The sequence below is a fragment of the Cervus canadensis genome, chromosome 13 (assembly GCF_019320065.1).
Source record: "Cervus canadensis isolate Bull #8, Minnesota chromosome 13, ASM1932006v1, whole genome shotgun sequence".
Lineage (NCBI taxonomy): Eukaryota > Metazoa > Chordata > Mammalia > Artiodactyla > Cervidae > Cervus > Cervus canadensis.
The window spans coordinates 49142700-49170602 of record NC_057398.1 but is presented as its reverse complement, the minus strand read 5'-3'; the positions used below and the strand labels follow the sequence as shown (position 1 = coordinate 49170602).

The 27903-nt window shown below is 52.1% G+C and overlaps 1 protein-coding gene across 9 annotated transcripts; it reads left to right on the top strand.

The window, feature by feature from the left end:
- Window positions 1-858: 858 nt before the first annotated feature.
- On the top strand, window positions 859-27903 carry PSEN2 (presenilin 2). 9 transcript variants are annotated; one of them, XM_043485467.1, is made up of 14 exons: window positions 859-985; window positions 6218-6302; window positions 7143-7173; window positions 7375-7465; window positions 12058-12218; window positions 14226-14443; window positions 15642-15783; window positions 17861-17928; window positions 18595-18815; window positions 20339-20437; window positions 21168-21251; window positions 21574-21675; window positions 25532-25650; window positions 27175-27903. In XM_043485467.1, the coding sequence occupies exons 5-14, from the start codon at window positions 12078-12080 to the stop codon at window positions 27328-27330; spliced, it is 1350 nt and encodes a 449-aa protein (XP_043341402.1). In that variant the 5' UTR covers window positions 859-985; window positions 6218-6302; window positions 7143-7173; window positions 7375-7465; window positions 12058-12077; the 3' UTR covers window positions 27331-27903. The 9 variants fall into 9 exon arrangements, with proteins under 9 accessions (XP_043341402.1, XP_043341399.1, XP_043341400.1 ...); XM_043485464.1 differs by having other exon boundaries at window positions 7138-7173; XM_043485465.1 differs by having other exon boundaries at window positions 7138-7173; window positions 7375-7479.

Sequence of the window (27903 nt, the reverse complement as noted above, 5' to 3'; positions counted from 1 at the left end):
ATCAGATAAACAAACTGTGATATACATGTAATTGAATATTATCCAGTCTTAAAAAGGAATGAAGTGCTGATCCACGCCACAATGTGGATGAACCTTGAAAACATTTATGCTAAGTGCCAGAAGTCAGTTACAAAAGGTCACATACCCTATGACTTCATTTATATGAAATATCAAAAATAGGTCAATAGCCTGCCAGGGACTGAGGGGAGAAGAGGATGTGAAGAAAGCATTTCAATAGGTAGGAGGTTTTATTTTGGATTGATGGAAATGTTTTGGAAACAGACCAAGGTGGCTAGGATCTAGCCACCTACATATCAGGAATGTACTAAATGCCATTGAATTGTACACTTTACATAGTTAATTTTACGTTGCACGGATTTCCCCTTAATTTTTTTATTGTAAGTGAAGCTACTCAGAAATATCAGATTACTGACCATCTCAACTCACCCCATGGACCCCAAATCCTGGAAACAACTTAGGTCAATCCTCAGGGCCTGGGTAGCAATTTCATCCATGCTTAATTTGATCTAGTGCTCCTGGTAGTTTGGAAGCTCTAGAAAACAGACCGGGAAAATTCTCAAGATGTTAGCTCACACCAGTCTCTAGTGCTCCCTTTTAAATCCTGGGGGGTGGGGGGATGCCGGAACCTAAAACTGCAAGACAGGAGATTGTCCTCGAAGCGAACGCACTACCGCCCCATGGTGCGCAAAGCCCTCTCACAGTACAGGTGCGGCCTCCACTCCCTCAGGTCAGTGCTCAGTCCACTGTCAGCTTCATTCCCCGGTCCCTGCGGCTCACGGTGGGAAGCCCGGCCCCTCGCCTACGCGGTGCCCGGGCTCCAGTGCGGCCGGACGTGGACCCGGGAGCCAGGCGTCGCCGACGGGGCGGGGCCGGGGCGGGCCGGGGGCGGGGCCTGCGCCGGCACCGGGTCTGCCGGGCGCTGGGCCAGCCGCGTAAACACCGCTGGAGCGGCGCGGCGGAGCAGGTGAGCCGGCTGGATGGGGCGCGCGGGTGGGGGCCCGATCGCCCTCCGCTCGAGGGGCGCGAGGTGGAGCTGCACTCCGCCGGCGGGGCCCTGCCCTCCGCGCGCCCCTCGCCCCGGCGGGTCGCGGCCTCGGGGCGGTTCCGGGGCTGAGGCCCCAGCGGCTGGGGAGGGGAGGGCGCCGGGACCGCTGCGATGGGGGCCGGCCCGGAACTGGCCAGTGGAAGGAGCGCAGGGAGCCGCTCCAGGCCTCGGGCCTTCAGCCGGGCCGGCTTCTCCCCGCCGCCGGAGCCCCCGCCGGAGTGGGCGCGGTGCGATCTGTTAAAGGGCCGGGACATTTAAAGGAGCAGCGCACGTGGGTCTCAAAGGCGTGCGGACGCGGCAGTGTGTTCCTCCCTCCTGACTGGCACCTGATGGGCGCCCAGCCCTGCCGGCCTGCGACACGCGGCCCCGGGCTCTGCTTGGCAGTGGCAGGAGGGGAGGCGGAGGTCTTTCCGCCGGCGTGAGGAACAGGACCTAAGGACGGGGCCTGGAGCCCCTAGTTTCGGTATCTGCGATGTTTGGCTGTTTTTTGATCAGGCATATACAGCTCTGAGGAGACTCCCAGAATCTAGCTTTTGAAAAGCTGAATGAACCCGAAACAGGAGCTAATTCCCATCCCAAATTTTATCAATGAAGAAACTCAGCCTTCAAAGCTAAAGTGACTTTGTTCAAGGTCACGCAGGTAGGATATATGAGAGCCAGGCTTCGAACCCGTTGTCCTGGACTCTAGTTCTCTTGTCCAGACCTGGGACTAGACCTCAGCACTTGGACAGCTGGATGAAATGCCCCAGTCTGTGACTTAATGTGTATTCCCTTTTGACGGCATGAACTGTGGATTGTTGCAGTAGCTGCATCCTCATTCACAGATGGAGAGCCTGAGAGGCGGTTCCCATCCAGAGCAATCGCAGAGCCAGATTGACCCAAAATTGACTGCGTGGGTTGCCAGCCTGTCCTGAGAGTAATTGATCATTATGGACCCGAGCTCTTCCCACATGGATGGCCCTGATTCAACATAACCCCTTCTGTAGACACCTGAGTCTCCAAGGGTTTTGGTTAAGACCTTTGGTAGTAATTAAAGGCTTTGCATAAGCTGCTGCAGGTGTGTGAGCCTCAGGTTCCCCTCTGGGTGAACCGTGGCTGTGAGGGGGCAGGAAAGTGTGGTAGCAGCTGTGTTTTCTGGGCCCAGCTGGTGAAGGGGCCTGAAGTCCTGTCTGCAGCTCAAAGCTGCAGCTTCAGCCACTCATGAGGCAGGCCATCCAGGTTCTTGCCTTGGGTGAATGTGGGGGCATTCAGGGCAGAGGCTGGAGGTGGAGGACTTCATGCAATGTTACTGTGGAGTGGGATGATGGTGCCTTGGGTTTTCAGGAAAAATTCTGTATCATTTGGTGTTGAAGTTATTTGTGCACCAAGTCAAGAGTCTGATGTGTGCAGGGTTGGGAGGTGAATGCTCTGAGCCTGTCTGTTTGAGGAAGAGGAGGACAAGGAACAGCCTGGCCAGAGGCTGCTGCTCAACTGTACCTGGGGGCCCTGTGCCCCACCCCAGCTCCTCTGCACACATGCACACAGGCTTTGCCAGAATGAGAGGTTCCACCTACCTTGGCCCCTCTCTTACACCATTGATGGTAATAATGACAATAACATCACTTATAAGTTTGTTATATACAATAAAAAGCCATTGTGTACAGTAGTTGTCACAGTTATCTAAAGAGTTGCTATCACACTGAAGTGGAAAGGGGAAACTAAGGTCCAGGGAATCAAGGACCTTGTCCTGTTGTGCGGCTTCTGTGACTGTGAGTGCCAGCATTTGAACCCAGCTGACTGTGTCTTCTGCATCTTTTGAGTTTTTGCTTGGGAGACCTCCCACTCTCACGCCCCACCCATGTGCCTGCACATGGACATTGTGTAGGAAATTGCTGTAGGATCTCCGTTAGAAACTACTTGGCAAAGCCAAAAAAAAAAATTTTTTCTAAAGAAACTAAAGCACAGTGTGTATAGGTCACCTTATGTTTCTATTGAAGACACATTTGGCTGTTTTTCAGCTGTTGATTTGACTTTTAGACACTGTTTAGTTGGTAAGACTGGCAAGGCAACAAATGTTTCTGCAAATATTTCCACCTGTCCCTGGACTCCGGCAGCTGGGGGTGGGGCTGGGGGTGGAAGGCAAGAGCTCTGAGCTTGGCATACCCCCCACGCTGCCCCTGGCCAGGGCCTGGGGGTTTCTCCTCACCTTGCTGGCTGCATCTGACCTGGCCTTCAAGCCTTGTAGAATCAGCATTAGCTTCTTGACCAGGAAGTGGTGAGGCCACCGTGTGATTACAGTCTGGGCAGAAGTAGTTTCAAAGTGATCTTCAGTGAAGACCAGATGTCCGGGAGGGAGATGATTACTGTCCATCCTTTCCATTGCCTGGGAGAAAGGGTTGCTCATTTGTCTTTGCTAAAATACAGTCTTCTGGGGGCAATGGGAAGAAAAGTTTAAAGGGCGCTCCCCTTCTGCTGTACCTTAATCAGAAACTTTGTGACTTTTTAAAAATGAAAGCAATATGTGTTCACTCTAGAAAATTTGGGATTTTTTTTCTTCAAGTCATCTGTTAGCCCCTAGTCCAAAGAACCACTCTTAACATGAACTTCCTTACAGTACTTTATGCACATACCTGTATTCATGTATTAAAATATTAGAAGTAGGAAACTGAAGATGAAGTTTTGTATCCTGCTTTTTGTGTTAATATTATGCCTTCGGAATTTTCCCTTCTTTGAGTGTTCTTGGAAATCCACTGAGTATGTGACCCTCTCAAGTACTTGGAGCAGCAAGGAAGAGCTCCTTGTTGGCAGTTTGGAGACCTGAGCTGTAACTGTGGCTTCTGGTCATGGGCCCTTGTCCCTTTGTCCATCTGGGCTTCAATTTTCCCAAGTATGAAATGGGGTGCTGACCGGATGGCCCTGAAGGTCCTTGCCAGTTCTGACATCAGTCTCTGGACTTGCCCTTTTGTTTGACAAAATGTTCATGTTGCCAGCATGCCCTGGACTGGGGCTGAAGAGGAAACACCCAGGGCCTGAGTGAGGTGTGACCTTGGTGCTCAACTCATGTCTGATGGTTTAGCATTTTTGTAGCTTTCCAAGGGGGCCATCAACAGGCTTCTGTTGTCCCCTCTCACTGTGTCCCTGCCTTTATTTCATTATAATTACCATTTATTGAACATCTACTCTGTGCTGGACACATTACACATTAGCTCTAATTTTTAGTCATCTTGCAAAGCGTGCCTATCTTACTTTTTACACAAGAGGAAATGGGCTGTGTGAAGTTAAATTGTCCAAGTATGTGGTTCAGATCAGTCGGCCAGCTGATTCAAACTCTCTCCGTTTCTAAGGCTCAGCTTTTGATCGCTGTCTTGCTGCTTTTCATTGAAAGCAAAAACACAATTTATGAGAGGCTGCTCAAAGGTGACTGGGTAGCACGTGGCCAGTGTGGCTACCTTTGCAGCATCTCTCTGTCACTTCCAAACCGCCCCTTTTCCAGGCTTCTTCAGGAAGTGAGAGAAAATGTTTACTGAGCGCTTTTGAGTAGAAAAGGGCAGACAGGGAAATCTAGAGCTTGGGTCAAGGTTTAGGCGACCCCAGAGGGTCGCCTGGGGCCTGTGACTCAGGGGAGTGGAGCGGTACTTCAGGGCCTCCCTGTGGGATGTGGGCCCCTGCTCCAGCTGAGGCTGCCTCCCTGTTCTGGGGAAAACCATCCGGCAGGTGATGTGCATCACAGTATGGGCTGGATGGACGGACAGATGGATGACAGTCAGCCAGGGCCCATACATGGTCAGGTGCCTGGGCCAGGGGAAATAGGCAGGCAGGCAAGCTGTGGGAATTTCTAAGGGAATTTCCTCATCTAGTATAAGGGAAGGCTGGGAACGCCCCAGGAGTCATGGGAGCTCTGTGAAGTAGCCATGTGACCATAGAAAGTGACCTTTTTAAAACCATTGCTGCCCTCTTTGAGGGAGCACTGAAAATTAAAATGAACAAACAAGACAAAACAGAAACAGATTCATGTTGATGTTTGGTAGAAACCAACAAGGTACTATAAAGTGATTATCCTTCAATTAAAAACAAATTAATTAAAAACAAAAAAAAAAAAAAATGCTGCAATGAATATGGGGGTGCATATATATTTTTTTGAATTAGTATTTTTGTTTTCCTTCAATAAATATCATAAGTAGAATTGCCAAAAAAAAAGCAAAAATAGACAAGCATATCATGTTTACCAAGTGGGAGAAGGAAAGGGGGAGGTGCAAAATAGGGGAAGAGGATTAAGAGGGACAAGCAACCATGTATAAAATAAATGATACAAGAATGTAATGTGTAGCACAGGGAATACAGCCAGTGTTTTACAATAACCTTATATGGAATGTAAACTGTGAAAAATTTTAAGTCACTATGTTGTACACCTGAAACTACTGTAATGTTGTAAGTCAACTATACTTCAATACTGAAAGAAAGAAGTACTGTTAGGCCTGTGGAGACAAAGAAAGCAAGTACTCGGATCCAAGCCTTTCTCTTTGGCCCCACTCCCAATTTTCTTTTGGAACCGAAATTTCCATGTTTTTCCTTGAGGCACTCTTCTTTACGATGGAATTTAAAAATCGATTTCCTACTTAAGTAGGAATCTATTTCCTAGTTAGGTCCATTGACCTTAAATTTTAAGGTCAGAACCTTTGCATTTTTCTGAAATGAAAATCAGGTTGAGGAAACTGGGTCACCAGGGTTCCATAATAATTGCAGGAACTGCTGAGACAGGCAAGGTTGGGGAAATTCCCTGGGTCAGACTCCCTTGGCTTGGCTCATTCAGCATTTGGATCCCATTCAGCTGATTAATGGGAGTGAGCAGTGGCTTCTTTGGATGTTTGATTTTACATCCTAATCCAAGGAGTTTTCAGCCACAGCGCCTTGTTCTGGGAAGGGTCTCCAGGATGTAGTCTAGGACACCTGTTCCTCTCAATGGCTTCTCTGCATTTTCCTGTTGCTCCCTTGGAGAGAGGGAGAGCCGGTTGCTACGTGGTTGATGGGATTTGACATCAGCAGGAGAGTCGCCCAGCCCCACCCGCACCGGCCTGTGAGTCAGCCTCCCCGGCGGGAGTTCTTGGCTTCACTGGGGCTCTGCTGTGGACAAACATCCAGCAAGACTGTTTATCTGCATTTTTTCCTTCCAAGGATTGCAGAGTACCTTCAGGCTTCAATTCCAGCTTAGAAGCCAGAGGAATCCATCCCAGCTGCTCTGTTCTCCTTCAGGAGCCAGGTAATAAGAGGGGTTAGGAGAAGGTGTGAAAGCGGCTTCCCAAGGTCCCCGAGTTCAGTGAGAGGGGATGTGGGAGAAGGCAGCATGGAAGAATATCTGTCTAAATGCTGATACTTGTTATTTCCCTTTAAAAATTAATAGCTTTACGACCCCATAGACTGTAGCCTGCCAGGCTCTTCTGTCCATGGAATTCTCCAGGCCAGAATACTGGAGTAGGTAGCCATGCCCTTCTCCAGGGGATCTTTCTGACCCAGAGATGGAACCCAGATCTCCCACATTGCAGGTGGATTCTTTACTGTCTGAACCACCAGGGAAGCCCCTGTTATTTCCCTTTTAAAAGTTAATAGCTTTACAAAAAACAGCAGACACAATTCATGTTTTGTTATAGAAGTTTTAAAAAATGTAGAAAAATATCATGTATCACCCGCAATCTCCCTATCCAAAGATAAGCACCTTTAATGTTGTATAATATTTCTTGCCAGTCCTTCATATATATATACATTTTCTAAGAAAATTCAGATGCTTATATCTGTGGTTTCACTATCCAAAGATAAGCACCTTTAATGTTGTATACTATTTCTTGCCAGTCCTTCATATATATATACATTTTCTAAGAGAATTCAGATGCTTATATCTGTGGTTTTAAATCTACTAAATTTAGCATCTTGGCTTTTTTCATGTTAGTAAATATTCTTTGAAGTAAGATTTTTATTAGTCATATATCGGATGGATATATTATCATACAGAGTCAGACATCTTAGTCGTTTTCGCTTAAAAAAATTATAAATGACTGCAACAACCATGTTTTCAGATAAATCTTTTATTATTTTCGTAGGACAGATTCCGAGAAGTAGCATTTCAGGATCAAAAGGTATGAATGTTTTTAAAGCTCTTGATGTTTACTGCCTTCAAAAAGGCTGGTGCAGTTTGTACCAGGGATGCTTGAGATCCAGTTTTTTTCACACCCTCCATCCAGGTGGGCATTGCATGCGTACCTTGTCAGTCAGATCACTGCATTCTCCTGCTGCAGCTCTCCTAGTCTGAGAAAGCTCCTGTTGCTCTTCCTCCCCAGGGGATCTCAGACCAACCACAGGGTATTCAGGAGAAAGCACTGCTCATTCTTTCACGCCCCCATTCAGCGAGCAAGTTGTGCAGAGCAGTAAGTAAGTGTGCTAAGGTAGGTGCGTGAGGCCCTGCCCTTGCAATAGGGAGGTGAACTGTAACTGGACACTTTGAGTACCAAGTTTGGGCCCAGGCTGGGGCATCTGATTACTTGGCAGGAGCAGCTCCAGGGAGGGTTTAACACCAGCCTGAGAATCGCCCAGGGACTGTCTCAAAATGCAGATCCCTGGACCTTTGGCCAGAATGAAACAGGATCTGCATTGGAAGTTAGCACCCTAACATAGTGTTTAAGAGCACAGAACCTGACCACCTCAGTCCAAGGATGACTTTGAACTTATCACTTTTAAAATCTTTTTTTCTCATCTGTAAAATGAGAAATAACGGCAGTACAGTAAGTGCCCTGCATCGAACAAGTTCTGTTCCAAGAGGCCATAAATCCAGTTTGTTCTTAAGTCCAACAAAGTTAGCCTAGGTACCCAACTAACACAATTGGCTATATAGTACTATGCTGTAAGAGGTGTATAATACTTTTCACACAAATAATACATAAAAAGGAAACAGAAAATTTTTAATCTTACAGTACAGTACCTTAAAAAGTACACCAGACATGTGAACTCACGCTACCGGGCTTGCGAACTCATGTTCGAATCTCTGAAAGTGTGCAGGTTGAAGGCTGGTCCGTAGGAGACTGACTGTCCCTCGTTCCTGACTTGTGTTTAGCACACAGTGAGGGCTCAGCAGCTTCTCTGCCGCCACCCTTCAGGTGGCCTGGGCCACATTGCCAAACAGCATCTCCAGCATCTTTCAGCTTTCTGAAAGTCCTAAGCCATGCCCTCAGATGCTGGGAGCCCCAGAAAGTGCCTCCAGCTGTCCCCACCTCCTCCAGGGCTAGAGGGCTGTGATTAGGATGCCTTTGCTCCAACCCAAGACCAGCTCTTCTGGCTGCAACCCCTCCCTGTCCTGCTTTTCTGGGGGTCCCAGGCAGCGTCCACGGAGAGAAGGAAATCTGCTCAGGGAGCATTTGTTTTCTGCTGAGGAGGCCATACATTACATGTGGTGGTTGGCAAAGCATGTTTTGTAGTTTTCTGACTTTTCTCCCTCTGCACTGCAGTTTCACATGGAAGGGATATAGTCTGTTTTTAAATGTGCTCTCCCTGGGTGTGTCCACAGACTTTGGGAGGCAGACGTGTTTTCCTGGGATTTGGTGACTGGCTGAAGAAATGGAAACTGGAAAGGACTTAACTCTTACTTGATCGTGGATCCCCTGCTTTTCTCTTCCTACCTGCCCTGTAGCTCCCTTTCTCCTTCAAGAAGCATCTTAGCCTCTTATTTGTCCAGCCCCCTCGTGCTTTGCTCTAGGGACTGAGGCAGCCTGGCTGCTGGCAGCTGTGGTTCTGAAGGGTGAGCTCGCCTCTGCCCTGGGGGCCGCAGCCCTCCCGTTTAGATGCAGGAATTCCTGACCCACTCCTCCAGTCACTGTGAAGATAAATCCCAGGGCCTCTAAAGGCGTGGGAAGAACAGAAGGAGGGAGATGGTAACTAAATTATTAATTCACAGCCCAGACAAAACAAAGTATTGAAAGAGCTGCTACACTGTTCCAGATAGGATGTCCTAATTTAGCTTGAGGTGCAGCCTGCTAGCTCTGTGTTCAGTGACGCTCTTTCAGTAAGAATGGACTCAGCGTTGCCACAGGGTCAGTGAGGGCATCTCCTGGGCCCAGGCAGGTGTATGTTTAGGATTTATCTAGCGGGGCCCACCCTTGCAGAGGAATGCTTTAGAGTTTTTCTGCCTGGGTCTCTGTTAGGTAATCTCTTTCATTACTGTTACCATAGATGAAGGACGCTAAGAACTTCCCAAGGTCTCACAGCCCGTCCCCTCTAATTGGGCTCTTGGGTAGACTCTGCTGGTCCCAAGGTCCGAGTGCTGAGAAGCAGATCCGTCTCCTGGGTCCTGGGCAGCACCGCTCCTGGGGTCTCCGGGGAAGAGGCAGGAGGGCTCAGCCGGCCCTCTGCTCCCACACAGCACACTCTGGTCACATCCCTCCTTAATTCAGAAACCTTGGCTGCCCCCTCCCGCCGCTAGCTTCAGCTCCTCCTCCCCGGCCGGGCCCCCACGCCCCTCCCTCTGATGCTCCCACCTCCTGTCGCTGCCTCCGTGGTCCCCACACTTCAGCCACCTCAGCCTGCTGGGTGTTTCAGAATTTCAGCCAAGGCCCCCATTCCGCCGTCTGTTTACGAGGTTACTTCCAGGTGCCCACCTACTGCAGCCTCTGCCTGGCAAGATATTCCTAACCTTTGTGCCTCGTCTCATGTCCCTCTTCCTCCTAAAGACTTGAGACGTTGATAGATTGCACCCCCCCCCCCCGACTTAGTCTTAACTCCAGTAGCACAGCATCTTCGTCACCTCTCCTGGAAGTGACCTTATTTTGCTTCCTACTGATGTCACTACTGCTGTCCCTCCTATACGTGTCGTTTCTCTGCTGAAGCCAGGGGAGCTTAGCTTGCTCATTTTGAATTCCCTGTAAGAGCTACGGGGAAGCCTGTAAGGGCCCGAGTCGGTGAGTAGGATCAGGCTCTGCCATGGGCCTGGACTTGGGGATGGAGCTGAAGTCCAGCTGGAAGTAATGCAGGCCACGGCCTGGGACACTGTCTTCAAAACAAAGCCTCAGAGCCTCTGCCAAGATGAGCAGAACTGGCTGCCTCAGTGGAAGGAACCTGCCTGCCTTCTCCACTTGAAAATTATAGGGACTTCCCTGGTGGTCCAGTGATTAAGACTTAGCCTTCCAGTGCAGGGGGTGTGGGTTTGATCCCTGGTCAGGGAACTAAGATCCTGCATGCCTTGTGGCCCCCTCCCCCCAAAAAACCAAAACATGCAACAGAAGCAATATTGTAATAAATTCAATAAAGACTTTCGAAATGGTCCATATATTAAAGAAAGACAATATAGAAATAGAGTAAAAATGATCATAAATTCTGAAGGCAACTGACATGGAGATGAACACTGAGACGAGAACAGACCTGACTGTTCCTACTGGCGTGAGTCTTCCCCAGGGTCCCAGGAGGCAGGTGATGGGGCAGCTGGCCCGGCTGGTGGCTCAGCTGACCCGCCCAGGGTGTTGGTAGGGGTTCGGGCTGCCCCAGCGTCCACATGGTTCTGCTGAATCCCCACACCTCTCAGGGCAGTGCAGCAGTCTCTGGGGACAGGCTTCCTCCTGTGTGGCCCTTTCAGCTTTGGTTTTTCCTGTGGGTCCTGCCCTCGGCTATACTTCCCCAACACACACACACACACACACACACACACACACACTCCTCTCTCGTGGTCTCAGCTCACTGCTCCCGTGGCCGCAGCATCTAAACCTGTGACTCTCATCTCCCTCCCCTCCAGCTCAGACCCTGGCCCTCAGCCACCCCCCAGGCAGCTCCCCCCTTTCAGCCATTTACATTCAGCAGATTTCCCCCAACACCTTGTTCTCCCACCTCCTCCATCCTACTCCCTGCCTGTCATTGTCCTGGACTCTCTCCTGTTATGTCCCCAACATCTTGTCTCTATGGATTCTGTCCCCTCACTTCCATCCATCTTGCTGCCACCTTAGGCCCTGTTCACACCCCATCATTGTCTCCAGGGAGGTCACCTTTCCTTCTTTCTACTCCTTTTTCAGTCCGTGACCAGACTGAGATTTCTAACCAGAGACCTGATCTGTCACTGTGTCCTCGGGGGACAAAGCCCACCTCCTTAACATGGCGCCAGAGACCCTTAACTCCTCCACACCAGTGTCCCCCTGCCCAACCCTGGAAGTGCCAGGCTCAGGCTGAGACGCCCTCTGCCTTTCCCTCCCACCTGGGAGAGTCTGTGTCCATCACATGATGGTATCTTCTCCAGAAAACACTCCTGATCTCTGAGATTTAGTCCCTTCTTTTCCTCTTAGTGAACACTTGGATTATAGAATTTGCCACATTGGATTGGTTTTTATTCTTTTAGGACAAATGTGTCATTGGCACATGATAGATGGTGGTCAGATATTTGTTGATTGAATGAATTGAGTGTGCTGAGAGTTTAGAGTGGCCCTGACATTTCTGGTTGGGAGTTTCATCCCCATGGCCTGGATCCTCTCTAGCCAGTCCCTCTCGCAACTACTGCAGCCTCAGTAGTGGCGCCTGGGGACTCTCCTTTTCTCTTAAATGTTTATTTATTTATGGCTGCGTTGGGCCTTCATTGCTGCTCAGGCTTTTCTCTAGTTGCTGAGAGCAGGGGCTACTCTCTAGTTGCGGTGCGCGGGCTTCTCATTGCAGTGTCTTCTGTTGTTTTGGAGCGTGGGCTCTAGGGCACTCCGTCTTCAGAAGTTGCAGTTTCCAGGCTCTAGAGCACAGGCTCAGTAGTTGGGATACACGAGCTTCATTGCTCCTTGCCACGTGGGATCTTCCCGGATCAGGGATTGAACCCCTGTCTCCTGCATTGGCAAGCGGCTTCTTTACCACTGAGCCACTCGGGAAACCCTAAAGCAGTCCTTTGACAAATGCATCCTGGATGGTCACTGTGGGCAGGACCTGTGTCCAGCTCTTAAAGCCACCTCTCACCCTCCGCTGCCTTTGCCTCTCAGGAGAGCGGCATGAAGACCCCTGTGCTCCTTTTCCAGGCACTTGCGGAGGCAGGGCCATGCTCACATTCATGGCCTCTGACAGCGAGGAAGAAGTGTATGATGAGCGGACGTCCCTGATGTCGGCCGAGAGCCCCACGCCGCGCTCCTGCCAGGATGGCCGGCAGGGCCTGGAGGACGGAGAGAGTGCCGCCCAGTGGGTAGGTTCCTGCCAGCAGTCCGTGGTCTCCAGACAGGCCGCTGGCATCCCATTTCTGGGAGGGAGGGGAAGTGAAGGTGAGAACTGGCCAAAGGGGCAGGTGGCCACTCTGGTGGATCCCAGGTCTGACAGGGCTTGATCGTAGATTCTGCATACGCACGGCCAGTCACAGACCGACTCTGTAGTAGACTGCGTGATCCACCCCAACCCTGCCCCCTCGGTTCACCTTCCTATGCAGGTTACTATTTCCACAGGTACCTGAGGGTGAGTGTGGATGCTGGGGCAGGCAGCACAGAGGCTGAAGGTCGGTAGGAGGAAACCGCTGGAGGGAACCTTTTTTGATAAATGGCTAGAGATGGGAACTGAGAGATCAGCTGATTCGTGTTTGACTTTTGAGCTGGGGATGTGTTTTATGTGTTCAGGCTGCCATAACAAAAATACCATAGACTGGGTGGCTTATAAACAGCAGAAGTGTATTTCTCGTTGTTCTGGAGGCTGGGAGGTCAAGGTCAAGGCGCTGGCAGAGCTGATGTCTGATGAGGGCCCACTTCCCAGTTCATAGGCAGCTGTGTTCCCTCTGTGTCCTCACAAGGCAGAGGGTTAGGGAGCTCTCTCAGGCCCCTTTTATAAGAGTGCGAATGCCATTCTTGAGGGCTCTACCCTCGTGAACTAATCACCTCCCAAAGCCTGTATCTCCAGCACCATCATGTTGGGCATTAGGTTTCAACATATGAATTTGGGGGTCACAAACATGTAGCCCGTAGCAGGAGGAGTATGCTGCACTGTGATCTTGCCTCTGCAGCCCAAAAGGCAGGAGATTATAACAGTATGAAGTGGAGAGTGTACATGGGAGAGTCACTTAGTCAAGCTCCCTCCCTCCTCATCAGGGTAAAAACAGTATCTGAATTTGCCTAAATCCCATCCTCTATTTTGCCCATTCTAGTATTTTTCTTTCTTTCAGCCAGCCTCTTTCCCCTCTGCTGAAATTTGAATTCAGTTCTCCTGTCCTCCTCTGGGCTCCGAGAGCGATCTCAGCAGCTCAAGGCCACGGCCCTGCGACTCCTCAGCCAGTTCTTGCTCGTTGTTTTGTCTTTTATCTCCTGGACTTTTTGTGCATTTCAGTTGTTTCAGTTCCTGCCCATTAACAGTTTTCCTTTGCTTCTCAGTTGAATATCTAGATGGAATTCTCTCTGCAAAAAACTGATACCAAAGAGCAGTCACTTTTGATTTCTGTTTCACTTGGCTTTGTCATGGCTGTTACTGGAAATAACAAGGCAGCCAGTGAGCCTGAATTGCCACGATTCTGAAACACATTCTTGAAGCTCAGTGTATATCAGTGTCTGGCAGGCGTCCTATCCTCCTTTGCTGCCTCCTCATTTATACTCTCCCACCTTCCCTAACCTGGATCCTCCCAGATGCTCAATGCCTAGTTAGCCTCTGGTTCAAAGCTGCAAAGCTTGCATGCTGGATTTTGGCGGGGGCAAAAATTTCAAAGTAATTTCTTCCTCTGCAAATTCCCAGTGCCTTATTTGTTAATACAGTCAAAGAGAGTCCCCCTGTGTGCTGACCATTCTGGCTTGCGATTTTTCAACCAAAAACGTTTAGTCTGTGCCCTCCTCCCATCACCTGGCCTAGCTCCTCCCAAACTAGTACGGCCGCGTGACCAGAACTGAGTGGCACCCTGAGTCCCTGCACTGAGGGAGGGGACAGATCTGCAGACCTGTTGCAGACCCATTCTGCAGACTGTCCTCGTCCACGGCCACCATGGCCTCCCTTCCTGCATCTGTGGTGGCTAGTGCCAACTCTCAGTCTCTAGTTGTCCTCATAAACTTCTCAATGTCCTGGAATGCCACCACTCCCACATCTAAACTACAGCCCATAGACTGGTTCTTCCATCTGAAAAGCGACATTCAAGCTTCTCATTTCCAGTTCACACACACCCATGCTCTGTGTCACTAGGCCTGAGGTGGGGGGCATTCCGTGGTCCTCACAGCACGGTTTCCCACAGAGAAGCCAGGAGAGTGAGGAGGACCATGAGGATGAGGACCCTGACCGCTACGTCTGCAGTGGGGTTCCTGGGCGGCCGCCAGGCCTGGAGGAGGAGCTGACCCTTAAATACGGGGCAAAGCACGTGATCATGTTGTTTGTGCCTGTCACGCTGTGCATGATCGTGGTGGTGGCCACCATCAAGTCCGTGCGCTTCTACACAGAGAAGAATGGACAGCTGTGAGTTGGGGGCCGGGGGTGGGTGAGGGAGCGGGACTGGGGCGGAGGGTGCAGCTTGTGTTGGCCACTGTACCTGCGGCCCCATGGCAGCCACAGCAAGGAGCAGGGCTGGGGAGCTGCCCGAGTCCACACAACCTGCTCAGGCACCTGCCTAACCGCTCTTGACCTCAGTTTCCTCATCTGTATGATGGGTTTGATAACAAGGTTACCAGGAGAACTGAGTGAGTTAATCCACGTGCAGTGCCCCTGCACCCTGCTCTCACGGCAGGAGGTAAGTTCTCTGTCCTGTTCGAGGTGTGCCACCAGTCATTGCGTGACCACGGACAAGTCTCTCTCTGGGCCTCTCATTCATTCTCCCGGGAAAGTAAACTAGAGAGGACCACATGATTTCTTAGATCACTCCCAGACTTGCAAGGGGGATTTTGTTTATCTTAATAAAAAGAATCCAGGAAGAAGCAGCAGCCTGGGAAAATGGGAAGCTTCCCTATGCTCCCTCCCCCAGCCTCCTATGGTATCACTGCTGACTACCTTCTTGAAACCTTTTTTTTTTAAAATTTTTTTATTTATTTATTTTTTTTTTAATTTTTATTTTTTAAAGGGAGTTTTTGTTACATTTTGTTTATGATTTCTATAATGAAAGGAGTAGAGAAAGAAGCTCTCGCCCTCAGGAAGCATATAGTCTGTTGGGGACTCAGAGCAGCTCAGGTGAAAAGCGTTGAGACCATGAGAACTTGGCAAGCAGTTTGCTTCCCTAAGAGTGTGGGATCGGTGAATTGCCTCCTTAGTTTATAGCTGCCTGTGCAGCTACTGGGCTATGTTGGGTGTGGGTAGGGGTAGCAGTGGGGTTGGAGGCATCCTAGGCTTGATGGGGAGGTGGGTACAGAGCTGGAGAGTGGGGTCAGCTGGGAGAAGCACTTCCGGGAGAGGTTTTCGTTGTTGTGGGGGCCCAGGAGGCCGTGGTAAAGGCCAGTCAGGCCCTCCTGGGTGGCTGCGTCAGCTCAGTTAGAAGTTGGAGTTAGGTGCCAGGGAGGCAGGACAGCTCGTGAGGATGGTGGGCAGCACTCAGACCAGGGCAGCCAGAGTGCTGTGCTGAGGGCCAGGGGCGCCCAGGATGCCTGCGTCACCAGGTCCAGGCTCCCTGGGGTGGAGGGTGCAAGCGGGCCGGGCGCAGACCTCTAGCCCTTGTCTCCGTCCTCAGCATCTACACGCCGTTCTCAGAGGACACGCCCTCGGTGGGCCAGCGGCTCCTCAACTCCGTGCTGAACACCCTCATCATGATCAGCGTCATCGTCACCATGACGATCTTCCTGGTCGTGCTCTACAAGTACCGCTGCTACAAAGTGAGCCGGTCTGCCTGCTCCCTGCCTCCTGCCACGCCTCAGGGCCTCTCCTGCAGCAACCTTGGCTTTCATGCCTCAGGGCCTCTTATAAAGCAACCCTGGATTTCATGCCTCAAAGCCTCTTACGCAGCAACCCTGGATTTTTTTTTTTTTAAGCAGAGTTCCTTTTTTCCTGTAAAATAGACCTCAAGTTTTGGAGCAGGCCTACCTCATTTTGGGGGGTTTCACAGATACTGTGTTTTCTTTCTTTTTTTTTTTTTTAACAAATTGAAAGTTTGTGGCAAACCTACATTGAGCAAGTCTGTTGGTGACATTTTTGCAACAGCATTATTTTTTAATTAATGCTGTTTTTAACAGTTTTTTTTTTAGATATAATGCTATTGCACACTTAATTGACCTCAGTGCAAGCATTAACTTTTGCATGAGGTGGGAGACCAAAAAATTTGTGACTCACTTTCATGCGATACTCACTTTGTTGTGATCTGAAACTGAACCCGAAAATCCCTGAGGTTTGCCTGTACTTTCTCCCACCCCACTCCTGCCCCACCACGGGTTACCCAATACTCCTGTCCTTTCAACTACACTTAATCCCACTTAACTGAGTTCCTCCTTGCTACATTCATAGGGTCACTTCTCATATTCAGAAGTTAATTTTATTTTGCCTGTCCTTCCGAAGAAGTCAGATTTTCTATTTTAAGCTTCTTTCACCATATACTTCCCCTGCAAGCTTATTTTTTATTTTCCCATTTGCCTTTCAGCTGGGGGTATACAGCTGCTATACCGAGATCTTCCAACTCCCAGAGACCTTTGGGTGGGCCCTGCCCTGCAGAGCAGCTCTGGGGAGGAACAGGGGAGTTGAGTCCCACCTAGCCCAAATCGTCCACAGAGATCCATAAGCTTTTAGGCATGAGTTTCAGGCTTTTCTCCCAAGGAAGGCTTTGAAGCCGTGAGGACTGAAAGGAAGTTGAACTAGACATTACTGATTTTAAACTGTTCACACACAGGTGTATGCAGCACTGGGTATTCAGGCTGCTGGCATCTGTGGAGCAGGTAGAGAGAGGTGGAGAGCCTCAAATAGAGGGACGAGCTGGGTCCCGGCTGGGGGTGAGCGTGGGGGTGAGCAGTGGGAGGGGGTGTCCAGGAGCTGGAGCTTCTTAGTAAATAGCTGCCTGTATAACCGAGGAAGAGTTTGTGATTGGGGCAGAAGGGGCCGTGGATGGTGGAAGGTAGGGTAGAGGGCTTTTGTTTGGAGCAGAGGCTATAGCATGCATGAGGACAAGCCAGGAGCGGGGCCGGGGAGAGCAGGCAGTGCTGTGGTCAGCAGGTGTCACCTGACCACGCTAGGAACTGTTGGGAGGCCGCTGAGCCTCCATTCAGTCAGATTTACGCCACGACACGGACAAGAGGTGATGGTGGTCTGGGCAGGCTCGGGTAGGATGAGGAGGATCAGCACATACCAGAGGTGCCCCTTCCACTTTGAGCAGCCTGCCAGGTGGCCGCTGCGGTCCCCAGTGGCCTGAGCTGGTGACTGATGGGTCTGTCCTCTGAGGAGGCGGGTTGCAGTGACACCCCCCTCACCTCTGACCCTCCCTTGTTTGGGCCAGGAGAGGAGGAGCCTGCCCTGACCACACTCTGTCTAAAATAGAAGCACCCAGTGGGTCTCTTGTCACCTTCCCCAGCCAGCTTTTTTTCACAGCCCTTATCTCTTCCTGCCAGTGTGTGTCTGTGTGTTTGTTGTCTTGCTGCCCACACCTGGGGATGCAGCATGTGGGAGCGGAGACCCGGCCAGCTTTCTCTCTGGAGCCTGGAATGTGCCAGGCATGTTCTTTCCAGGTGAACAAGTAGAGAGCTAGGTGTTTAGACAGGAAGGAGTTTCAGCTCCTTGGTATGCTTGCTGGGTTACCTGGAGAGAACACATTGAATGTCTGTGCCCTCCTTGCCTGTAAAACAGCCACCTTCCAGCATAGTCAGGAGGAACCTAACTCCTCCTGGAGGAGGAAGGGTTTCCAGGCTTGGGTATCAGTCCTGAGGACCAGGGGCCTGGGGGCCTGCAGTCACGATGCCTATTTCCACCCAGTTCATCCACGGTTGGCTGATCATGTCCTCTCTGATGCTGCTCTTCCTATTCACCTACATCTACCTCGGGTGAGTGGCCGCTGGGGGACAGCGGGACCTTGGGTGAGTGGCTGCCGGGGGCAGCAGGTCCTCTGAGACCGCTTCCCTGTGGCATGGGTGGGTCTGAAGGACCCGGGAGGGAAGGGTGCCCCTTGTTGCTACTCCAGGAGCCTGGCCTCCTTGACACTGCAGTGGAGCCCTTCATTGGGCCACACATCTCCTTCTGGTTCCTAATTTAAAACAAAGACTCAGAGTCATCACAGAGGAGGCTGTGAACCTGGGCTGAGGCAGGGATCAGAAAGGCCTCAAAATTTACATTCCAATCTTTGGGCTGGGACTGGGTCCCTCCTTTTGGGGGAAGATGGTCTCTCTTGCCCTGGATTTAGGACATCAGCCTAACCCAGGGGCCCAAAAAAACTAGAGGCACAGGAGAAAACACTTTTCCAAAGACCTTTTCCATGGGCAGAGAGTCGTCCAGGCCAAGGACAAGATGTCAGTGTACTCCCCACCTTGTTTCAGAAAACAAGGGGTTACCTGTAGGGCTCATGGAAGTGGGGAAGGCGATGTTAATAAATGAGCCAGAGATTGGGAAAAGCCAGGATGTGACTTGATGATTGAGGGTGTTGGACTGCCTGGCTCAGGGTCTGACATCTCCACTGAGTGTCCCAGCCCCCGGGCTCGACTTTGGTCTCACAGGGAAGTGCTCAAGACCTACAATGTGGCCATGGACTACCCCACCCTGTTCCTGACCGTCTGGAACTTCGGGGCGGTGGGCATGGTGTGCATCCACTGGAAGGGCCCCCTGGTGCTGCAGCAGGCCTACCTCATCATGATCAGCGCGCTCATGGCCTTGGTGTTCATCAAGTACCTCCCGGAGTGGTCCGCCTGGGTCATTCTGGGTGCCATCTCCGTGTATGGTAGGTGGGCCGCCAGCCTGGTGGGGGGCCTTGGAGTGATGTCCAAGGCAGAGTCCTGACTGCTGGACAGGCTTGGTGGGTGCTAAGAAGTCCCCTCCTCCTCCCTCCAGCCCCCCCAAGGAGGCCTGGATGGTCTCCCTTCTGAGAAGTTCACCTTCATAAAAAACAAACCGGGTCCAATGGAATCATGACTGTTGACGTGATTACTAATAACAACAAATGTTTCCTGAGCACTTGCACCCTTAAGCACTTTGCATGCCAGAAGTCATTTGCTCCTCAGAACAACCCTGAGATTGGGCACAGTACCAGTAAATAATGAGTACCCCACATGCAAGCTGCTCTTTAATTAGTATAATCTTGCCTCGGTATCATTGGGGGACTGGTTCCAAAATCCCCTGAGGTACCAAAATCCAAGGATGCTCAAATCTCTTACATAAAATGACATAGGATTGGCATATAACTTATGTACATCCTCTGAAATAGTGTATGTTTTTTTAAGATTTTTGTTTTTTGATGTGGCCCTAAAGTCTTCACTGAATTTGTTACAATGTTCTTTCTGTTTTATATGTTGATCTTTTTTGGCTGTGAGGCATGTGGGATCTTAGCTACCCTACCAAGGATCGAACCCACACCCCCTGCATTGGAAAGCGAAGTCTTTACCATTGGGCCAGGGATGTCCCCTCCCAAACATTTTAAATTATCTCTAGATTACTTATGTAGTACAATATAAGTGATATATAAATAGCTGTTGCTGCTGCTAAGTTGCTTCAGTCGTATCCGACTCTGTGCGACCCTATAGACGGCAGCCCAACAGGCTCCCCCGTCCCTGGGATTCTCCAGGCAAGAACACTGGAGTAGGTTGCCATTTCCTTCTCCAACACTTGAGAGTGAAAGTGAAGTCGCTCAGTCATGTCCGACTCTTCATGACCCCATGGACTGTAGCCTACCAGGCTACTCCACCCATGGGATTTTCCAGGCAAGAGTACTGGAGTGGGTTGCCACTTCCTTCTCCCATAAAAAAACTCTTAATAGAATGTAAATGACGTTTATAATTGCCAGTGTGCAGCAAATACTGGTTTGGGGAGCTTTCTGGAATTATTTTCTGAAATTTTTGATCCGTGGCTGGTTGAATCTATGGATACAGAACCCAGAGATCTGAAAAGTCGACTGTATTAGATTACCATCACCAGTACTGCTTCTTACATTCTTAGGATAAGGAATTTGGGGCTCAGAGAAATGGGACTTCAAGCCCATCCTCTGGGTCTCTGAGCCACACAGCAATCCCTGTTTGCAGTTAGCCCACTTAGACCCCACCATGGGCTCCAGCCAGTGCAGGCTCTAGGGATCGAGGCTGAAACCCAAGGGTGGGGTTGCTGAAACAGGGGGGCATGGTTGGAGAGCCTTGCCCTGAGGTTCCAGGATATACTCGCCCGGGCCTGGTGTCAGAGCGCTGACTCCTGTCTGGGGGCTGGCTGCAAATAAATGTCTTTCTTAACATGCCAGGGATGACTTTGCTTTCCCAGATCTTGTGGCTGTGCTATGCCCCAAAGGGCCACTGAGGATGCTGGTGGAAACCGCCCAGGAGAGAAATGAGCCCATATTCCCTGCCCTCATATACTCATGTGAGTGACCCCTGTGCTTCCTTCAGACGTGGGAACCAAGGTTTGCATTGGCCGTGGCTTTCAGAGTTAAAGGGGAAACAGTTTACCTTTTTCCTGATCAAAGGAGGGGAGGCAGCCTTGGTGATCCCAGGAGGGGTCCAGCTTCCCGACATGAAGGTGGGCTGCGTCCTGCTGGGGCTCAGGAAGAAGCTTGGACGTTTAGAGCAGGAAGAGGGCTTCCAGGAATGTGGCCCGCGCGCAGTTTCATCTCATCCAGGCTCACGCAGTGGGCGTGGGCCGCGCTCCCATGAGCCCGAGGCCACCCACTCAGCCCTCCAGGCCCCTGGAAAGGGACTTTGGGGAGGGACTGTTCAGGGCAGGGGTTTGGGGAGGCAGGTGGCAGGATGCCTGCCTTTCCCTGGGCTTTCTCAACAACTGAAGCTCGGTCTCTAAAGAAGCACTCTCGGGGTTGCTGCTGGCCTCAGGGCCAGTGTGCAGGGATCTCTATGAAAGCATCAGCAAGCATGCACTGACGGCGGGCACCTTGTGGTGGGCACTCTGCTGGGTGTTGGATGTGCAGCGGAGTCTGGACCCCCAGAGGCCCCCTAACAGAGGCCATAAGCAAATACCCACAGGGACTGAGGGTCCGTGCAGGCTTTCTGGGGACATAGACTGTCCCACTTGCCTCCCAGGCCCCGGGGGCAGCCATAGTTAGTACTGTCTGAGGCTGGACCCTTTTCTCCTTCCCCAGCCGCCATGGTGTGGACCGTGGGCATGGCCAAGCTGGACCCTTCCTCTCAGGGAGCCCTTCAGCTCCCCTATGACCCAGAAATGGGTGAGTATCAGGGGACTGACAGCCTGTCATCATGGGGGAGTGGTGCTTTTCCGCCTGACTTCTCTGGAAGGCATAAGGACAGGACGGGCAGGGAAGACTAACCCCTCTGGCACACACACCCTGGGGATTGGGTGCGGGTGGGACTTTGCTCATCTGCCTCAGACCTGCTTCTCTCCCTTCCCTCCCCTTGCGGTGTGGTCTGGAGAATCCTCTTTGTGTTGGGCTGGGCATGGTGCAGGGTGGGGCAGGGAAGCTCTGGGCTCAGAGAATCCTCTGACCATCTCTTGTCTCTCTCCCTCCTCACATGACAACGGACACCCAGAAGAAGACTCCTATGACAGTTTTGGGGAGCCCTCATACCCTGACGTCTTTGAGCCCCCACTGCCTGGCTACCCGGGGGAGGAGCTGGAGGAAGAGGAGGAAAGTAAGGTGTCCAGACGGACGGTCTGCATGGGCCGAGGGTGGGGCTCCCTGAGGTCAGGGAGGAGCCCGTTTGACATCAGAGATGCTTCATAAAGTCAGGGAGAAGCCTGCCAAGGCGCAGTCCTATGGGCAGGCCACAGGGACTCAACGCCCAGGCTGCACCTCGTGTGTGACAGATGTTGGCCGTGTGCCCACTCTGCACTGGGGGGTGATCGTACGGGTGCTGCTCTGGGGGTGCTGCCATGCAGGCGTGGGCCCTAAGCACCCTCTCGGGAGCTGGGAGGACCACGCAGAAGAACATAGGGTGGTAGGGGCCCTGACAAGGCCGTTGACCTGCTTGAGGGGGTCAGAGGAAGTCTCTTAAGGAAGTAACTTCTGAGCTGAGCTCCAGAGGCTGAGGACACAGACGGGGATACACAGTGCTGGGGGAGGGGGGCCGGTGTGGGTCGGTTTCCAGCCTAGGGCGCCTTGGGAGCAGTGACCCTGGGGCTGACTTAGAGGAAGTGGAAGCAGGATGCCGAGACCCAAGTGCAGAGATGGAGCCGGGAGACAGGCAGGGGCTTCAGGGGCTTTCTGGATCAAGATGGGGGTTCTCATCTGCGTCCTGTGAACAGTGGGAGCCATGGGACGGGGAGGGGTTTGAGCTGTGCGGGAGTGGGGAGACGAGGGGGAGGGCAGGGCTGTGGCTGGTAGAGTGTGCGCTCGAGTAGCCGGAGAGCGTCCCAGTGCAGCCGCGGGGTCATAGACGTAGGCTCTGTTCTGTGCTCTGGGGGTGAGCTGGGCTGGGCAGGTCGGTGGGGCTGTGGAGCGTAAGGCAGGGGCAGAGTTGGGGTGCAGGCTTCTCCCAGGCAGAGTCCCGAGTGGCTGGGAGCAGAAGGAGCAGGTGTGGAGGACAATCTTGAAGACCCACCCAAGGACCTTCTAATATATGGTTATGTTTCCAAGCGGATTAAAATAACCGATCAGCACACATTTATGGACCACTAGTGTGTGCCGGGAGGCACATGGGAGCCAGGGGGATGCTGCCAGGTTAACACAGCTGCTGCCCTTGAGAAGTTCCCCATGGAGCAGCCCAAGTCAGGGGGGTTTAGGTAAAAAGTACTCAGGACAGACGTGGGGAAGACGATAGGCTGGAGGCTGGCCTGGAAGGACAAGTCGGCAGTCATCCAGCAGACAGGCAGCTGGGCCGGAGACTGGCCTGGCGCTGAGCCCCCGCCCGAATCAGCACAGAAACCACATGGGCACCATCCCCACATGACCACCCACCTTTCACATGCCAGCCACAAGCTCTGGGGGTCTCCAGGCCACTCACACTCCTGACCAACTGGCTACAAATCTGGGGATTCTCACAACTCCATCAGGTTGGAAAATTTACTAGAATGACTCTCGAAACTCAGAGAAGTGCTGTACTTACCATTACAGTTTTATTGACATTATAAAGGATATAAACGAGCACCAGTCAGCCAAATGAAGAGCTACATAGGGTGAGGTCTGGGAAGGTGCTCTCTGCCCCTGGGGTCCGGGAATCACCCCCACCCCTGCACATGCATGTGTGTATCGAGTTCCAGTGTCCAGAGTTTTTACTGGGGTCTCATTACATAGGCATAATGGATTGAGTCCTTGCTCATGACATTGGACTTCATCTCCAGGCTGCCTCCTCTCCCCAGACTCAGCCTAGCCTGGAGTGCCAACCTCCTTATCACATGGTTGGTCTTTCTGGTGACCAGTAGAAATGGCAACCCACTCCAGTATTCTTGCCTGGAGAATCCCAGGGACAGAGGAGCCTGGTGGGCTGCCGTCTATGGGGTTGCCCAGAGTCGGACGCGACTGAAGCGATTTAGCAGCAGCAGCGCCATCCTCTTGCTTGCATCGATGATCCAAGGGGCTGCTCAACAACAAAGACACTTCGGTCACTGGGGAAATTCCAAGGATTTGATCTCCCTCCCAGAATGAGGGACAAAGGCTGGTTAGATTCTGTTCCACAACAGCATTGGCAAAGGTTCAGATTAGAGGGAAGGAAGCCATCTGGAAGCTCTGGGATGTTTGGTGGCCAGAGAAGCTGGGGGCCAGACCTTCAAGGGTGAGCGGTACTCCTGGGAGCTCAGACTTCATCCTGGAGGCCACGGGGAGCCATTAGGCATTTGCTGCAGGGAATTAAAGTGAGCAGAGCTGCATCCCAGACAGATCCCAGGTGGCAGCGGGAACACAGACTGCTGGAGGACCAGGTGAGGGAAGAGCCAGAAGGGCCTGACTCGGGCATCACCACCTGCCTGGGATGCACCGGCAGGACCCGGCTGGACAAGGGATAGGCAGGGAGCGGGGAGAGTGATGAGGGAAGGGGCCGGCAGGTGGGAGGCTCTGGAGGACCTTAGGTGGAGAAGCCAGAGACACACGAGGGGGAGTAGTGCTCAGGAAGGTCAGGGTTCCAGGCCCGAGGAAGAGTCACCAGGATATACTTGTCAAAACTGTGGGTCCCCAGAAGGTACCCAGGAAGGGTGCGGGGTCAGAGTGGACAGCCAGAGGGCCAGTGTGGGCGATGTTAAGGGGATGAAGGGAAGGTCGCTTGTGGAGGATCCTGGGGAGTAGACAGAGGGCAGGGTGCTGAGATAGCAGCCTGGGGGTATCCACGGGGGCCAGGTGGTGGCCTTGCCTGAGCACATTGACTGGGGGATGTGGGACTTACTGCCTCAGGTCTCTGAAGTGCCTGCGAGGTGAGCGCAGTTCCTTTGAGAAAGAACTGATTGAAAAAGGAGAGAGAAGGGAAGGGAGAGCAGGCAGAAAAGGGAAGCTGGAGCGGGGGTGGTAGCAAGAGACCTGCAGGAGCGGTCCTCTCTGTAAGAGGGCAGGGTTTACATGGTTGCCAACGTGAGGAAGTTGGGAGTGGTGGAGGGGTGAAGGAAAGAACAGACTAAGGTGAGGTGCTTCTTGCTTGGAGCCCAGAGTGGAGGGGGTGGGGTGGGGTGAGACAGGGCAGGGCATGTTTCCTTGATGCAGACCCGCTCAATTCCAGTCTGTTTCATAAGCATTTTTATTGTCCATGATGAATGAAATTATCCTATAAGAAGGTGTACAGGGCAATTGTACTGAAGGAAACAAAACATCCTAGAAGCTCATTTCCTTTTCAGTAATGGATACACTAGTTACAAGTTACCTTTATCTTCCCTGGTGGCTCAGTGGTAAAGAATCTGCCTGCAGTGTGGGAGAGTGGGTTTGATCCCTGGGTCAGGAAGATCCCCTGGAGAAGGAAATAGCAATCCACTCTAGTATTCTTGCCTGGGAAATTTCCATGAGGCTGAAAGAGTCAGACACGACTTAGCAACTACACAACAACAACAGAGTTGATTTACAATATATGTTTACCTCTTTTAAAGAGACATTAGTCTCCAGAGGACCTTGGGTATCATATATACTCTTAAAAGCAATGAAATTAAATTTCCTAAAAAGCATTTATAATTCATACTCAGTGCTAAGTTGGGTAACTTCCCACCAGCCCTGGACAATGGATTTTATTCACTCTTGTCTTTACTCAAACCAAGTACCAAGCACCAGTATTGTGCAAATTATCAGAAATGTTGGCTTTGCACAGCCCAGAATGCAAGTCACCCAGGCCCCAGGTTTCCCCCTTTTTCCCACTGGCTGCTGTTTTTCTGAGACAGCTAATCCTTGTCCCAGAGTCCAGGTAAGGTGGGCTAGGCAGTGACACCGCCCATCAGCCCTCTTGAGGTCGCCAGGCCTCTGGGCCCTGGGTCCCCTGGGCTGGGCCAAGTGCCTGGGCCTTTCGGCTGGGGTCAGCCTTCTCTGCTGCTTCTTCTGGGGGCTTCTGAGACCTACAGGTTCCCTCTCTCCCCACCACACAGGAGGCGTGAAGCTTGGCCTCGGAGACTTCATCTTCTACAGTGTGCTGGTGGGCAAGGCAGCCGCCACGGGCAGCGGGGACTGGAACACCACACTGGCCTGCTTTGTGGCCATCCTCATCGTGAGTGGGCCCGGGGTGCTCCCCACCCACCCCTGGGCAGTGGGGGCCCCTGAGGGTCTTCATGGGGGGCCCAGGTACCCCAGGGAGTTTTCTGATGCTGCTATCCCTCGGAAGGGCTTGCCAAAGTCCTTTGGGCAGGGTTGCCAGAAAGATCCTCAAGATGAGACCAAGGTTCACAGGAGGATCTGGTCGTCAGAAGACCCGGACATGGTGCAGGGAGGGTGACCAGGGGCTCTGGTGTTACTGAGTGTGCATGCTGGGTGCCAAGGTCTTGGCTAACTCTGTACATTTGTCTTGCCACACCTGTGAGGTAGGGATGGTGACCTGAGATGTTTGAAAGATGGAGCAGGGTGGGGGCCTGGCTGTGGGCACAAAGCTGTGAGGCCCGAGCTGTGATTTGAACTCGGGTCTCTGACTCCGGGGCTGCGTGTTTTCCCTCCACACCACCCAGACATGTGGTTCTGAGTCCCCATGGGATCTCCTGGGGCTTGAGAGGGGGCCCCTCACTTTGAACCCCAGTGGTGAAATTTGAAGGCCCCTATAGTCACTTAAGGGCTTCCCAGGTGGTGCTAGTGATAAAACAACCCACCTGCCAATGCAGGAGACGCAAGAGATGCAGGTTCGATCCCTGGGTGAGGAAGATCCCCTGGGGGAGGAAATGACAATCCACTCCAGTATTCTTGTCTGGAGAATCCCATGGACAGAGGAGCTCAGCGGACTACAGTCCATAGGGTCACAAAGAGTCGGCCACGACTGCAGAGGCTTAGCACACAGTCACTTATCATGATCAGGTACACGTAATGGGGACACATCCTGTGATGATTGGTGGAGGTGGAGGCCCTGAACGGCCCATACTCAGTGTCTGCCTGGTGAACCTTGGGCATCACGTGGCGTGTTAGGACCAAGGCTCCAGTTCTTTGGACATTTCTCTTTGCCCACAGTGTGTGTCAAGGACTGGGTTGGGGACACCCAGGCTCCCACACTTCCAGACTGTCTGTCCTTGAAGCCCTGCTCTCCCCAGGGAGGGGACAGGCACTCTGGTTCCCTGTCCCCACCCTGGTCCACTGCCTGCATCGGCTGAGGCAGGGACAGGATAGGCAACCACTGCACCTGCTTGCGGTGGGGGGCAGGGGGTGTGTCACATGGAATTTTGGTTCCCTTGGTGTCGGCTGAGAACACTGCTGCCTTTCAGTCAGACCCACCCAGTTCTTGCGTAAATACATGTCCCCTGGGGGAAGGCTTCATGCCATCAGGTCACACGTCACATGGCCAGGGGAGGTGGTCTGGTAACAGCGGCCCAGTTCAGGAGGCCTGCTTGCCGGTTCATCCATTCATGTGCAAGGCATTAGTACTGGCTGAGGGCCTCTGCCCCCACGTACCTCCCAGAGCTGCCGAGAGGACCAGGGGAGACGATGGGGTGTCAGGGCTCCTGAGCCCAGACACTGGACCGTCACTAACTGCTCCCCTCCCCATGTCCACACCGGTGGTCACCTCCTCACGCCCCTCTGCCTCTGTGTCCTGCAGGGTTTGTGTCTGACCCTCCTGCTGCTCGCCGTGTTCAAGAAGGCGCTGCCTGCCCTCCCCATCTCCATCACGTTCGGGCTCATCTTCTACTTCTCCACGGACAACCTGGTGCGGCCTTTCATGGACACCCTGGCCTCCCACCAGCTCTACATCTGAGGGGAAGCGGGCCCCGTGGTCTGGAAGCTCTAGGAAATGGCAACCGGAGGCAGCTGTATAATTTTACACTCTAGTGCCATATATTTTTAAGACTTTTCTTTCCTTTAAAAGAAAATGAGAATGAAAAAGGGTTGTGTTAACTTCGTGAAGAGGAAGGACCAGCTTTGTGGTGCTAGAGGTTTTGTCACCGGGCGTGGCTCACCCCCTCGTGAGCACTCGCCTCACCGGCAGGAAACCCAAGAAGTCAGGCCAGAGGCGCTGAGGACAGTTCCGAGACGTGGGGGGCGCGGGGAAGGCCCCTTGCTCTCAACCCCCAGTCTGGCGTCCTCGGAGGAGGGCCCAGACAGAGGACAAGGCAAGGATATCTGGGACCGGGAGGCCAGGCCCGGGATGGCACGTAGCGCCTGGTCACTCTGACTGGAGAGGAAAAGCCAATTTGCTCTGCGAGGAATGTTCCCAATGCTTTGTCTATGATGTCATCATTATTTTATTACCTTTAGAGTCCTTGTCACGGCAGTCATTGCTGGGAAGTGTCTTAATATCACCATCAATAAATAGCCGAATCCTGTCACA